This window comes from Ursus americanus, chromosome 5 (genome assembly GCF_024610735.1).
Source record: "Ursus americanus isolate L20-20 chromosome 5, mUrsAme1.1.p, whole genome shotgun sequence".
NCBI classification, from domain to species: Eukaryota; Metazoa; Chordata; class Mammalia; order Carnivora; family Ursidae; genus Ursus; species Ursus americanus.
In genome coordinates this window covers 74,238,892-74,251,316 of record NC_142131.1, presented here as the reverse complement: position 1 = coordinate 74,251,316, position 12,425 = coordinate 74,238,892, and the positions used below count along the sequence as shown (strand labels likewise).

The window sequence follows — 12,425 nt, the reverse complement described above, 5'->3', positions numbered from 1 at the left end:
AGGTCTAAAACAGAGGCATACAGAGAAAAAATGAAGAACAGAATGAAGAGTAGGAAGAGAAAATTAATTCAGGGTAAGAGAAAATAAGGTGCTTAGAATGTGAAATGGCAGAATTCCAACAACAGTTGCTTGAGTTGTGCTAAGCTGTGCTTTGTAATATGTAAATACCCAAGGACGAAATCTAGAGGAAGTCATATAGAAACAGAGTTCTGGATATAAAGAAGATGGTTTTTATGCTTGTCTCCATACAAATCAGGAGTTGGGGCAGTAACAATAAAAATAAATCTCAGCACACGGCACCTTTTCTTTTAATTTTGCCAGTTTTCTTTGTTTTTCTGCCTTTTCATCTTCCTTTAACTGTCGATCTAGAATTTTCAGTTCGAGTTTATGTAAATCCTAAAAAAAATACACCAACAAAAGCAGGGTAACGTTAAGAAAATAAAAATCATTAGAATTTGTTTCAAAGGTCAGTCGCTTGCAAGTAAAATTAAATTACCCTAAATATCAATACTTCAATATTAACCTTTTCCACCAAAGGCTAAGAGCTGTATTTATCCTGCATATAAATGTAACACACGCACATCCTTTCTGAAACGCACTTTCTTTAGCTATCTCTTGTTTTATTTTATAGTTCAAGCTAAAACCCCTTTTAATAGTTGAGCTAAGTCCATTTTCACTTTTTGTTTTTTTTTGTTTTTTTTTGTTTTTTTTTTTAAAGATTTTATTTATTTATTCGACAGAGATAGAGACAGCCAGCGAGAGAGGGAACACAAGCAGGGGGAGTGGGAGAGGAAGAAGCAGGCTCATAGCGGAAGAGCCTGATGTGGGGCTCGATCCCATAACACCGGGATCACGCCCTGAGCCGAAGGCAGACGCTTAACCGCTGTGCCACCCAGGCGCCCCTCCATTTTCACTTTTTGATACAGCTATGTCTGGTTTTAGATCTCTCACATATTTTCTGTTTTACAGGATTTCTTTTTTTTTTTTTTTCTTGGTTTTTTATTGTGCGGCCTGCTGCCTTTTTTTGGGTGGTGGGCGGTGGGGAGAATGCATGGGATATTTTGTTATTTAGGAAGATTTTTACATACGGACTAGGGGAAATTCCATTAATGTGTTTTTATCTATTATTTTTCTTTGTATTGCCCTTATTTTTTGCTTTATGACAGTTGCGGCTATGTCTTTTGATGCATATAGCAATTCATAAGCATTATTTCATAACAGTCATATCTCATTTTTTACAAAGATTTTCTTTATTAATTTGACAGAGATAGAGAATACAAGCAGGGGGAGCAGCAGGCAGAGGGAGAAGCAGGCTCCCCTCTGAGCAGAGAGCCTGACATGGGGCTCAATCCCGGGACCCTGAGATCATGACCCGAGTCGAAGGCAGACGTTTGACTGAGCCACCCAGGCGCCCCCAGTTATATTTCATTTGAACCCTTTTTCATTTTAAAGTATCCTTCCTGGGGTGTCTGGGTGGTGGAGTTGGCTAAGCGCCTGACTCCTGGTTTCAGGTCATGATCTCAGGGTCACGAGGCTGAGCTCTGCATTGGGCTCCATGCTCAGCAGAGAGTCTGCTGGAGATTCTCTCCCCCTCTGCCTGCCTCTCCACCCCCTTTGCGCACATGCACATGCCCCCATCCCCCCTCTCTCTAATAAATAAATCTTGAAAAAATAAAGAAAGAATCTTCCTGGGGCGCCTGGGTGGCTCAGTCGTTAAGCGTCTGCCTTTGGCTCAGGGCGTGATCCCGGGGTCCTGGAATTAAGCCCCACATCGGGCTCCATGCTCTGCTGGGAGCCTGCTTCTTCCTCTCCCACTCCCCCTGCTTGTGTTCCCTCTCTTGCTGGCTATCTCTCTCTCTGTCAAATAAATAAATAAAATCTTAAAAAAAAAAAGAAAGAAAAGAAAAGAAATAATCTTCCTTATTTTTTAAAATACTTTTTGGACTGTATTACACTTTAATAGTAAAATCGTAAACTCTTTCTTCGATTAGCGTTTTTCTTGTATGTGCTTTTTTTAACTCCACTATTATCCCCTAGCTCTCAGCAGTAACCTTGATTCCCTTAAGTATATACTAAATTTCTACACTGTACCAGACCCTAGGGTGCAAGGATGAACAAAAAGGACAAAACCTGTGCTCTCATGGAACTTTCATGATGGTGGGGAGATGGACAGTGAACAAGTAAGCAAATCACCAGGGGGGTAGGGCTAGCCCGTCTGGCAGAGAAGACAGGACCTGCGTGGCCTGGCCCGTGGCTACCTTTCCAGCCTCGTCCCCTGCTGCTCCCCATCTCCTGTTTGGTGCCCTGAGACTGCTGCCGTTCTTACAGGTTTCCCCCCAAACCACACCGTGACCCTCCTGTGAGCTGCATTCATGCTGTTCCCTCTGCCAGGAAGGATGCCACCCCTTCTTCTCCTTCAAGGCTCCCCGCCAGCATCACCTTCTGTCTGACACCTGCAGCTCTGGGACGCTTTCCTCACTGCCTACCTCCGGCAGTCCCCAGCCCACCACCTCCATCACCCCACCTCCATCACCCCTACTTCCTGTCTCTCCCTGGAGACTATCCTCTACTAGAAATCAGGACTTAGTTTTGACCATACGAATGCCGGGTGTGAGCCCCTTTTTGCTGACCTCAGTCTGGAGGTCACACCTCTACGTGGGGCCCTGGAGGCGTATCCAGGAACCATTATTCACTCACTCGTTCTTGAAACCTGGAGATCTCCTCGGCAGCGGTTTTCCTCTTTTCTGCCTTTTCTGTCTTTTCCCTCTTCTCCTTTTCAAGTCTCAGAAGTTCTTCCTGCTCTTTCTTCTGCTGGGCATAACTCTCCAGGAGCAATTTTAGTTTAAACTGGCGTCGGCGCTCTTTCTGCTGCTTCTTCTCTTTCTCTTCTTCTTCCTTCACCTGGGAGGCACGCCTCACTGACCTTTCTAGACTCTTCTGCTTCTTCCACGCTTCCACTGCCAGTTTCTGCTTCTTTCTTTGCTCCTCTTTTCGCTTTTGATTTTCTTCTTTTTTACTGTGAAAGAGCAGAGAGATGTTCTCCGCCTTTTCCTTTAACTTGAACATTTCCTCCTTCTTTTGCTGCTTTTTGGTTTTCCAGTTCTGGATAGACTAAATGATTGAAAAAAAAAGACAGCAAGAGAAAAACATTTTTAATAACCAAGAGCACTTGAAAAGGCAACCTCAAATCCATCTTTTTTTTTTTAAAGATTTATTTATTTATTTATTTGACAGAGATAGAGACAGCCAGCGAGAGAGGGAACACAAGCAGGGGGAGTGGGAGAGGAAGAGCAGGCTCCCAGCAGAGGAGCCTGATGTGGGGCTCGATCCCAGAACGCCGGGATCACGCCCTGAGCCAAAGGCAGGCGTTTAACCGCTGTGCCACCCAGACGCCCCTCAAATCCATCTTTCTAGAAAGAATATTGTTTGCAGGATGCTGGTTGCTTAGGTTTTAAAGCATTTTTTTTCCCTAAGCAAATGCAATTTTTTTTTGTACTTCACTTTTTTGAAAAAAAAAATCTATCTTTTAAACACTGAGTAGTGGTTTATTCTTTTGGCCTTCATCTTCCTCTCTGAATCCCCGGGTTCACAGGGACTGGGCCTCATCAAGTAGCCTCCTCTCCGTTACCCCTTCATTTGCATTCATGGGGAACAGCTCTTTCTTCTGATCATCTCACTCTGCTTCCAAACCCTCTATTTAGGCTTAGAATACTTCCTGAGTGACTTTTCTCTGGTCAAATATCAGAAGGGGGGGGCGCCTGGGTGGCTCGATCCTTAAGCGTCTGCCTTCGGCTCAGGGCGTGATCCCAGCGTTATGGGATCGAGCCCCACATCAGGCTCCTCCGCTGGGAGCCTGCTTCTTCCTCTCCCACTCCCCCTGCTTGTGTTCCCTCTCTCGCTGGCTGTCTCTCTGTCACATAAATAAATAAAATCTTAAAAAAAAAACTATCAGAAGAGGAACTGAAAGTGGGCTGCTTGAGAGCACGGGGCCTGAAGCCAGCGGTTGGGCCCAAAGCCTGGCTCCGCCATTCAGGAGATGTGCGCTTGGCTGAGCCACGAAACTTCTCGGACCTCACGTCGCTCGTCGGTAGAAGCGGCGGGCAGTAGCTCTCAAGCAGGGCTGTTGTGAAGAGTCGGTGAGTCAGTGCCTGGCACACCAGGATTCCCAAGTGTGACAAAAAAAAAAAAGGAACATTGCTATATTGCATGTATGGGTATGTAAATATTATTTAAAATTCCAGCAGCCTGCTAGCAGCCATAAAGGATACATCTCCTGAATTACTTTCCCCTAGAGTCAGGAAACTGTTTCTTCATCTTTTCTCACGAGGAAATAGATCCCTCCGGTGTGTGAAGCGTATGCCAGGCGGTGTGATAATTAAAACAACACCAAGTGCCATCGAGAACAGAGTCTCTCAAAGCGCAGGTCCACAATATCAGGGATTTGCGCCAGACTGTAAATCAGCGTACTGCTTCCTTCAATGAGAAAGTTTACTAAGGAAAAAAAAAGTGACCTGAGCTGAACAGCATGCTTGCTGAGTACTGGATTCTGTGCAATGTATCCTACTGGAAACCAGCAACAGTTTGCAAACGAACGTCCCGTCCACGGACCAAGTTTGAAGAGCAGGGCTCCAGGGGACATCAGATAACATGCACAAACGCTAGCACCCCTACGTGCCGCAACACGTCTCAAAAGAGGTATAAACAAGGGGCGCCTGGGTGGCTCAGTTACTTAAGTGTCTGACTCTTGATTTCGGCTCCAGTCATGATCTCAGGGTCGTGGGATCGAGCCCCGGGCTCAGCGCTGGGTGTGGAGCCTGCTTGAGATTCTCTCTCCCTCTCCCCTCCCCCAACCCCCTCCTCACACTCTCTCTCTCAAAAAGAAAAAAAAAAAAAAAAGAGGTATACATGAGCTGTCTCCGAATTCTGAGGGGACTTCCTGTGTCTGAGTGGGCAAGCAAGAAGTAGCATCTGATTTGGGCAGATTTTGATGGGCTGGGAGTGGAGGAGAAAAGAAAGAATGGAGGCTCCAGAAAGAACAAGACAAGCAAGGGTACTCGGGCCGGAAAGTTCAGAGCATGTCTGAAAATCATTATCCTCAGTTGGGCAAAACACAGGACGTGTTAAGGGAAGTGGGAGATAAAAATGGAAAATTTCCTACTCATCACCTTTTTTTTTTAAGATTTTATTTATTTATTTATTTGTCAGAGAGAGAGAGAGCACAAGCAGGGGAAGCAGCAGGCAGAGGCAGAAGCAGGCTTCCCACTGAGCAGGGAGCCCGATGCGGGGCTTGATCCCAGGACCCTGGGATCGTGACCTGAGTTGAAGGCAGACCCTTGACCGACTGAGCCACCCAAGCGTCCCTCATCATCTTTTTTTAAAAAGATTTTATTTTTAAGTAATCTCTACACCCAGCATGGGGCTCGACCTCCCAACCCTGAGATGTGGAGTCGCACGCCCCTCTCACTGAGCCAGGCAGGCACCTCTCCCACTCATCACCTTAAACTCTGTAGAGTTAAAACTACATTCCTGATGCTCTCCCCCAAAGTTCCCTCTTCTCCTCAACCTGACACCCCACCCACCTTACTCCTACATTCAATCAGGCATCAAACACCAGGAAATAGACCGAGAAGAAGAATGAGCTAGAATCCAGGTGGTTCGCCTTTGTTACAAGAAAGCCCTGTGCCTGCTCCCCTTCCCTAGAGAGGTGGCTGAGCTCGTAACGGAATACCCTAGCAGCCCTGTGAAAACACAGATTGCTCCCTATACCCAGCGTTCAGATTAGGGCTGGGGTTGGGGCCTGGGCAGTTCTAACAAGTCCCCAGGTGATGCTGACTTTGCTGGTCCAGGGACCCCGTGTTTTCAGTATCCTGGGGGGAAAAAAGCCCAAATAATTCTTAACAGCTCATTATTTTGAGTTTTTAAAAATGACTTGTTTCGGGGCACCTGGGTGGCTCAGTCAGTTAAGCATCTGACTCGTGATTTCGGCTCAGGTCACGGTTTCAAGGTCATGAGATTGAGCCCCGTGATGGGTTCCATGCAGGATGTGGAGCCTGCTTAAGATTCTCTCTCTCCCTCTCCCCCAGCCCCTCCTCCTCTCCCCGCCCCCACCATGAGCATGCATGTGTGCCCTCTCTCTCTCTAAAAAAAAGATGACTTACTTTAAAAATTTTTCTTCAAGTCCCAAATGTCATTTTTCCCACATTCAACTTGCTTTGAAAGGAAAAAAAACAACAAATGAACCCTAATTATTTTCTCTAAAATTTTAAATTAAACGTGGCATCGACATTTCTTTAATGCTCCTTCGGTACGTCCTCTGTTGGACAGTCATACTTTTGCTGTCAAGCCAAGCCAGCTGATGTTTATTACAGCGGAAGTCTACAAAAAAGGGACTCAGACTCAGACTACCTAAACCCACAGGACTCAACCAGGGGCAATTCTTGCTCTCCAGGGGACACCGGGCAATGTCTGGAGACATCACCGATGATCACAACGGAGGGGGTGTTCCTGGCACTAGAAACACTGTTAACCATCTACAACGTACAGGAAAGCAAAGAAGTCTCCAGCCCAAAGAGTCCACGGTGCCAAGGGTGAAAAGGCCTGATTTCAACCAAAGCCAGAATAATATTATTGTGAAAATGGAACCTGTTTGGTATTTGCTGCCAGTAAGAGTTACTCTTTTCTCCGGAGTAGCCAACATCTTGAGTCTTTTAAAATAAACAAGGCTTCAGCTCCAAAACTCCAAGAAACTCTTAAGAACCAAAGAGTCTTTCCCTACTGCCTCTTTATTTTCTGTTGAAAACAATCTGGCCTTGGTGGTAAGATGACTTGTACCATAAGCCCAAGCGGCTCTGGATTTCCCACATTTCAGGCAGACACGGAGGGTTGTGCCCACCGTCAGAAGCCCTCTGGCCCGCTGTTGTATTTCTGAGGGTAGAAATGTTTGGCCCTGAGAAAGTTCAACTGGAGCGCCATTAGTTGGATAAAATTACTTAACTTCTCACTGCCTCAGTTTCCCTTCTATGGGACAGTGCGGGGGGACTATAAACACACTTCATGAGTGGTGTCAAATTAATGATCCATGTTAAAGAGTCTAAAAGCACAGCACCTAAAAGACAGGAACAAGAAACACACAACAAAAAATAGCTATTGTCATGATTATTACCTCTTTTTTTCTTTCTTCCAGGGCCAGAAATTTTTGATACCATTTCTCGTGCTGCTGAACTTCATCCTGTGTTCTTCCAGGAAGGTTTTCTAGAACTTCTCCCATAAACGTTGGCTTCCCTTTATGTTTGTTTCTCACCTTCACAAAGTTCTGGTGGTCACAGTCGTCCCAGCCCCCTTGTCGCCCTCCTGTTTGCTGAAGGAATTTTTCAAAATCTACCACTTCTTCTGGAAGAGTGCTTGGCATTACTGTGTCTGCAGGAAGCTTGCCGGGCACGGCTCTGAAAGCCGTCTCTGCTCCTGGATTACTCAAAGCCCATGTGTCGATTTTTCTTGATATGGCACTCAACTCATGATTGGTGGTTTTCTCTTCTTTAATAAGCTCTTCATATCTAAAATTTTAAAGGTAAACTTTGAATAATAAGGTACAAACCATCCATATTGACCTTGCCTTTTTCCCCCTCAAATTTCAATATTCCCCTTTTCGTGTCATCTTCTCGACTTAAAATTATTAACATTATAAATCTAAGCCTTCAAAGAGTTTCCTCAGAGGGGGTAAAAAGCCATCTTCCAATTCTTATTTGGGTTTTCTATCTTGTCCAAATATAAGTGAAAATTCACTTTAAACATAGAAAGCAATCTAAAACCCAAAACAAAAGAAGAGAGGTGTTATACTGCTCTTGTGTAAGACTAATATTAAATACAGAAAAATAAAATGTCTTGTGTACAACCTAGTGGAGAGGTAATGAAAGATAAAGGTCAAAATTTTATATCAAAATGAATTGAAAACATACATCAACCTCTGCTCTTCCTTAAAAGTGTTAATCGCATTTTCAATTTCTTCCATCATTTCTCTGAGCTTTTCAACAACTGTAAAAAAACAAAACAGAACAAAAAGAACATGGAAAGACTGTTATGTCATATTTTAGTAGGACTAAGAATAAAATGTCAGGAGAAAATGGAATGTTGCCTTAATTTAAAAACAGTTCTTAACCTAAAGGATAAGACGGTTGTGCTTTTATAAAGCTAATGTTTATGACTGCAGTTTTTTTCCAATGATGGATTTATTCCTGTGCTCACGTATTATTAAACCGTACTATCGTTATTTTTCCCACAGAAATGTTTTATACTACACACACTGCCTTGTGACAAGCAGTCTTCGTTTAACAAAATGGGGTTAAATACATGTGGTTCACTTCCCGTGTCAATATCCATATGTCCCCTCTCATTCTTTTCATGGCTTCATGGTATTTCATTGTCTACAGCTACCCTAAGTCATTTCGTTAATTCTCCAAGTGATGAACCTTTCAGTAGATACGATGCTGTGGTAAATATTTTTGTGTCACGATTTCGCATGCTCAAGTGTTTTTAGACAATAACGGAAAAGTTTGAAATGCCAAATTAAAAAGTATGCGCGCTTTACGGTATGGACGACACTGACGCGCTGTCCTGCAGGGAGGCTCTCCCCACTTACGGTTCCCGAGCGCCCCCTTCCCATGCACCTTGAACCGTTTCCAAATTGGGTGGCGAAATGGATCCTGACTGATTTCACGGACATTTTTGTGATCATTAATGAGCCTGAGCATTTTTTTCCTATGTGTTTTGTATTTCTTTTGCTATAAACGAGCCCCCGATCATCTTCACCCGTTTTTTCCATTAGGTTATTTACCTTCGTTGCTCCAATTTGTCAGCAATCTTTACATGTTATGGACATTAGTTTTTTAAGTTACGTATGTATTGCTGCTACTTTCCTAAATTGTCAACTTTATGGTTTCAGGGGTTTTTTTGGTGACATAGTCAGTTATGTCTACTTTTGACTCTGTGGGTTCTGATTGTCGTTCTTAAAAACTAGAATACACTTACAAAAATATGAACTCATATTTTTTCTAGGATTTTTACGGCTTCACGTATTAATTTAATAAATAATAATTAGGATAGTCATAGTTACCATTTTTCAGTGCTTCCTGGGTTATCAATACTGGAAAAGTGCTTTATATGCATTGTCTCACTTTATCTCCCCAAGAATCCTGAGGTAGGACCTATGATTATCTCCATTTTACAGCTAAGGAAATAAAAGCTCAGAGAGGTCAAGTAACTTGCCTAAAATCACGTACTAATAAGTGATTTGATCCTTCAGGAATGGATGTTGGTGTATGCAGGGAGGTAAGGATGCCATTTCATTTTTTTCCAAATGGCTAGCCTTCGTCCCAATACTGTTAACCTTTTCCTTATGTATTCGAAATGCAATTATTTGAAAGGCGATTATTTCCGAAAGCAAATAGTGGGAAAAGCACTAGGCTAGGAATCAGGAAATTGGTCTTTTTCCTCTTTGTTAGCTGAATGTGAACTCCTCTGTATCACAGTTTCCATCCTGACCATGACACTATTATCTGTTCTACCAACCGCGGAATTTGTGAGGATGCGATAAGCATTTTAAAGGTAAAGCAACTTCATAAACACCACTTGTCACAGTTAATTATCTAATATATCTTTACTGATCCCTAACCAATAATACAGTCTGGCCTAGCTTCATTAAGGCCAAACAGAAAAAGTGCTTATTAGCAGAGTATATAAATATTTCTAACAAGCAATAGCAAATGCTAATACAAAACACAGAACATGAAATCTAAATTCACTCACAGTCGGGTGTAGGCTTCACATCTTTTAACTGGTGCTGAAGTTTCTTTACATTGTTATGTATTTTGGCCAATTGTTGCTGGATTTTTGCTCCTACAAGGAGAAGTACGTACTTTTAAATAACTCTGTGACAAAGGTGGTTACAACTCAGGGCTCTACACATAAGACTGACCACTATCGCTTAGTAGAAGATAGCCAAGAGCAATTAAATAAAGGACGAAAGATGGTTATTTGTGTCAAAACAGCCTCAACTTGGTTTTTTTTGTTGTTTTTTTTTTAAGATTTTATTTATTTATTCGACAGAGATAGAGACAGCCAGCGAGAGAGGGAACACAAGCAGGGGGAGTGGGAGAGGAAGAAGCAGGCTCCCAGCAGAGGAGCCTGATGTGGGGCTCGATCCCATAACGCTGGGATCACGCCCTGAGCCGAAGGCAGACGCTTAACCGCTGTGCCACCCAGGCGCCCCAAAACAGCCTCAACTTGGTAAGTACCCTTGCTCTAACTAAAGCATCTCCTAATTTCCTCCAATACTTAAAGGCACAATGGGTTAAATCTTACCAGAAAAGGAAATGTTCATTCTCTCTCTCTATTTTTTAACTCTTTGGAGAGTGATGATTGGACACTGTTCTAAATACATGGACCAGTAGCTCAGATGTAATCACGTTTTGTTCTAGAAAAGTTTTTTTTTCTTTTTGTTATAATTTATAGAAATAGAATTTGATCTCTACTGTTGGAATATTAAAACTGTCTACCCAATATTAAGTCTATGAATAGCGACAAACCTCCTGATGAGAGTTAATGTCATCTAACCACATCCTCCCTGACAGGGGGTCGGTGAGACCCGCTGGTGTCACGGTCATGGCCTTGAAGAGGTGCCCAGCTGCTGGGTAGTGGTACCTATGCAACAGGCTGCCAGGTTCAACCGAGGGGCGAGCCTGAAGGAACATGCTCGGTCCACAACAGAATCCAGATGAAGGTCTCAAAGACACTTCCAGATGTTCAGTATCAGCAGCAGAAAGACTGGACTCTTCCTTCATATTTTCTTTCTGAAGTAATAACCTTACTTTTATGTTTATTTAAATTAAGCTAATATCATATATTCACATTTATATATATATACATATTCATATAATAGTATTTCTTTATCATCGTTGAGTACTTTATGTGCCCCCTCTTCTTTTTTTGCAACTTTTCCACAAATAAGCATGAAGCACCAAACAGCTGTCCAAAAGTCCTTAAAACCGATCATTTTTTAAAAAATATTTTATTTATTGATTTGTCAAGGAGAGAGAGAGAGCACAAGCAGGGGGAGCAGCAGGCAGAGGCAGAGGGAGAAGCAGACTCCTCCCTGAGCAGGGAGCCCGATGTGGGACACCATCCCAGGACCCCGGAATCGTGACTTGAGCTGAAGGCAGATGCTTAACTGACTGAGCCACCCAGGTGCCCCTTAAAATCTTTTTTTTTTTTTTTTAAGTTTACTTATAGGCCCAGAGCCAGTGCTAATACCCAAAACAAACCTCACACATGTATATGTGACTTTGGCTTGTTCTTTTTAAGTTATTTATTTATTTATTTATTTATTTATTTATTTATTTATTTATGTAAGTAATCTCTACACCCAACGTGGGGCTTGAACTCACAGCCCTGAGATCAAGAGTGCTCTTCCCACTGAACCAGCCAGGTGCCCCAGGGTTTGTTCTATTTCCTATTAAAATTCAAGAGTTTCATAAAAGCAGAAACATATCCAATGTATATTACAAGGTCTCATTCGTTCACTGTTGGAACTCTAGGTCGGGCAACTTCTCTAGCAAAGTGTAGTAACTAGGAAACAGTTCTCTTATTTTGTTTTTGCCGCAGTTTGACCAACTACAGTGATACTGCCGTAGGGCAAATGGTCCCTTAATTACTCATTTGGAACGGACAGTATGTATGGGCCACCCATTAAGTATTACACCAACGCAGGCCAAAATTGTGGCATGATATTTGAGGCAAGGAAAAGGTATTTACTACTTCTACGTTGTAATATGGCAAGAAGAAACTTCTATAAACTTATACTGAGACAGTGCATTCCTTCCTCTCCTAGATAAGATAAACACAGAGTGTGACTAAAGGGAGGCAAAACTGTACAACAATGGGAAAAGAAAAGATAGAAATAAAATTGCCTTACAAAAGGGAATGAATGCACAGAAGGGAGACACTCCAGTAATGGCATGACCACGAGATAGAAAGATCAGTCTCGGGGCGCCTGGGTGGCTCAGTCAGTTAAGAGTCTGACTCTTGGGGCACCTGGGTGGCACAGCGGTTAAGCGTCTGCCTTCGGCTCAGGGCGTGATCCCGGCGATCTGGGATCGAGCCCCACATCAGGCTCTTCTGCTATGAGCCTGCTTCTTCCTCTCCCACTCCCCCTGCTTGTGTTCCCTCTCTCGCTGGCTGTCTCTATCTCTGTCGAATAAATAAATAAAATCTTTAAAAAAAAAAAAAACAGTCTGACTCTTGATTTTGGCTCAGTGGGGAGTCTGCTTGAGATTCTCTCTCTCCCTCCTCCCCTCCCCCTGCTCACACTCTTGCTCTCTCTCTAAAATGAATAGATAGATAGATAGATAGATAGATAGATAGATAGATAAATA

At 43.1% G+C, this 12,425-nt stretch overlaps 1 protein-coding gene across 2 annotated transcripts in view; it reads right to left on the bottom strand.

Annotated features, from left to right (window-relative positions):
- The window catches only part of CCDC112 (coiled-coil domain containing 112), a 30,792-nt gene that overhangs the window by 2,814 nt on the left and 15,553 nt on the right, over positions 1-12,425 (bottom strand). The window contains exons 4-8 of one of the 2 annotated variants that reach the window (XM_045794901.2): positions 9,802-9,891; positions 7,956-8,031; positions 7,163-7,553; positions 2,698-3,111; positions 301-396 (exon numbers count right to left, since the gene is read on the bottom strand). In XM_045794901.2, coding sequence (XP_045650857.2) covers positions 301-396; positions 2,698-3,111; positions 7,163-7,553; positions 7,956-8,031; positions 9,802-9,891 — 1,067 coding nt within the window. The remainder of the gene's footprint in view (positions 1-300; positions 397-2,697; positions 3,112-7,162; positions 7,554-7,955; positions 8,032-9,801; positions 9,892-12,425) is intronic. The other variant, XM_045794902.2, reaches the window with a different exon arrangement.